The sequence below is a fragment of the Vigna radiata genome, chromosome 6 (assembly GCF_000741045.1).
Source record: "Vigna radiata var. radiata cultivar VC1973A chromosome 6, Vradiata_ver6, whole genome shotgun sequence".
Taxonomy (NCBI): Eukaryota; Viridiplantae; Streptophyta; class Magnoliopsida; order Fabales; family Fabaceae; genus Vigna; species Vigna radiata.
In genome coordinates this window covers 9,367,301-9,369,061 of record NC_028356.1, presented here as the reverse complement: position 1 = coordinate 9,369,061, position 1,761 = coordinate 9,367,301, and the positions used below count along the sequence as shown (strand labels likewise).

Sequence of the window (1,761 nt, the reverse complement as noted above, 5' to 3'; positions counted from 1 at the left end):
CTATCTCATAATTCCCAATAGTGCAGGGGATGGTGAAACTCCCGGGATCTTTGAATTTTGGGCGTAGAGTCTTCTGCATAATAGCACTACAATTCCCTTGAACTTCAATTGTTCCTTCCTCTAAATACTTCTTCTTTTTACTAAGGAATTGTTTCATGTGTTTAGCATAAGAGGGAATTTGTTGCAATGCTTCGGTCAAGGGCATAGTAATCTCCAATTTCTTGAAGACATCCATGAAGTGCCCGAATTGCTTCTCTTTCTCATTTCTTGAGAAGACTTTTGGGTATAGGAGTGGTTTCTCAAGTTCCTTATTATTTCCCTCAACTTCCTCTCTCTTTTTCTCTTCTCTAACACCCTCATTTTTCTCACTTTCGTCCTCCCCTTTTCTCTCCTCTTTCTCTCCTCTTTCTCTTCCTCATTGTTTTTCTCTCCACTTTCATCTTATCCTTTCTCTCCACTCTGTCTCTCCACTTCCTCATTTTTCTTTTCTTTGTCCTCCCTCACTTTTTCAACTAACACCTTACCACTTCTAGTGGTGATAATTGTACACTCTTCCTTTGGGTTAGCTTCTGTATTGGCTCCAAAATCCTTATCAGATTTCTCTTCCAACTTCTTGGCAAGTTGGCCCATTTGAATCTCCAAGTTTCTGATGGAAGCTCTAGTGCTTTTGTGATTAGAAATGAAGACTTGCATAAACTGTTGGAGAATGTCTTCCAACATAGAGGATCGTTCAGCACAAGCAGAGTGAGGTTGGTATTGTTGATGTGGTGGTCTGTTTGATGGCCCAGCTTGCCCTTGGCCCATGCTAGGATGGGGTCTCCAACCTTGGTTGTAATTGTTTGGCCGGTTTTGATTACCCATGTAGTTTACACCTTCTTGGGTAATGCCTTGCTTCACACACTGGCCACTTATATGCTCTTCACCACACAGTGCACATCCTTGATGTTGGGCGTGTGACACATTTTGGTGCTCTTTCAACTGTGAGACTTTATTCATGAGAATTTCAAGCTGTTGGGTCATGAGTTTATTTTGGGCCAAGATGGCATCATGAGACTGGAGTTGTAAGACACCTCTTTGTTGCCCCCTCTCATTCTGTGATTCATTGTCATTAGCAGCCATGTTTTCAATGAGCTCTCGGGCTTCCTCTGGGGTCTTCCAACAGATGTTTCCTCCAGTTGAGGCATCCAACATCAACTTAGTTTGGGAACCCAGTCCTCCCAAGAACACGTTCAAGACTGTGGGCTCGTCAAACCCATGAGTGAGTGTTTTCCTTAGTAGCCCTTTGAATCTTTCCCAAGCTTGACTCAGTGTCTCACTAAAACCCTGCTGGAAAAATGAGATCTCTTGCTTCCCTTTGGTTACTTTGGATTGAGGAAAGTATTTGTTGCAAAACTTTGCCACCACATTATCCCATGAAGTGAGGCTATTTTCAGGAAATGAAGTGAGTCATTCTTTTGCGTTGCCTTCAAGATAGAATGGAAATAGACTAAGTCTTATGAAGTCATCAGAAACATCTTGAAGCTTCACCGTATTGCATATCTCCAAGAAGAAGGTGATGTGCCTGAATGGATCTTCGTGTGTCAGGCCATGAAATTGCTTGCTATGCACCAGATGAATGAGAGCAGGCTTCACCTCCATGTTTGGTGCATTGATCTGTGGCCGAATAATACTATTGAAATGAAACGACCCTGAGAAGGTATTGAAATCCTCCAGAGTGCGTCTATCTTGCCCATCACCATCACCATTCCTATTTTCAGTCAT

General features: G+C 42.6%; 1 protein-coding gene across 1 annotated transcript; it reads right to left on the bottom strand.

The window, feature by feature from the left end:
* Positions 1-441: 441 nt before the first annotated feature.
* Positions 442-1,761, bottom strand: LOC106763389. Its single transcript, XM_014647587.1, has 2 exons — positions 1,562-1,761; positions 442-1,423 (listed from the first exon to the last, which is right to left on the bottom strand). Exons 1-2 carry the CDS (start codon positions 1,759-1,761, stop codon positions 442-444), a joined length of 1,182 nt encoding a protein of 393 aa, XP_014503073.1.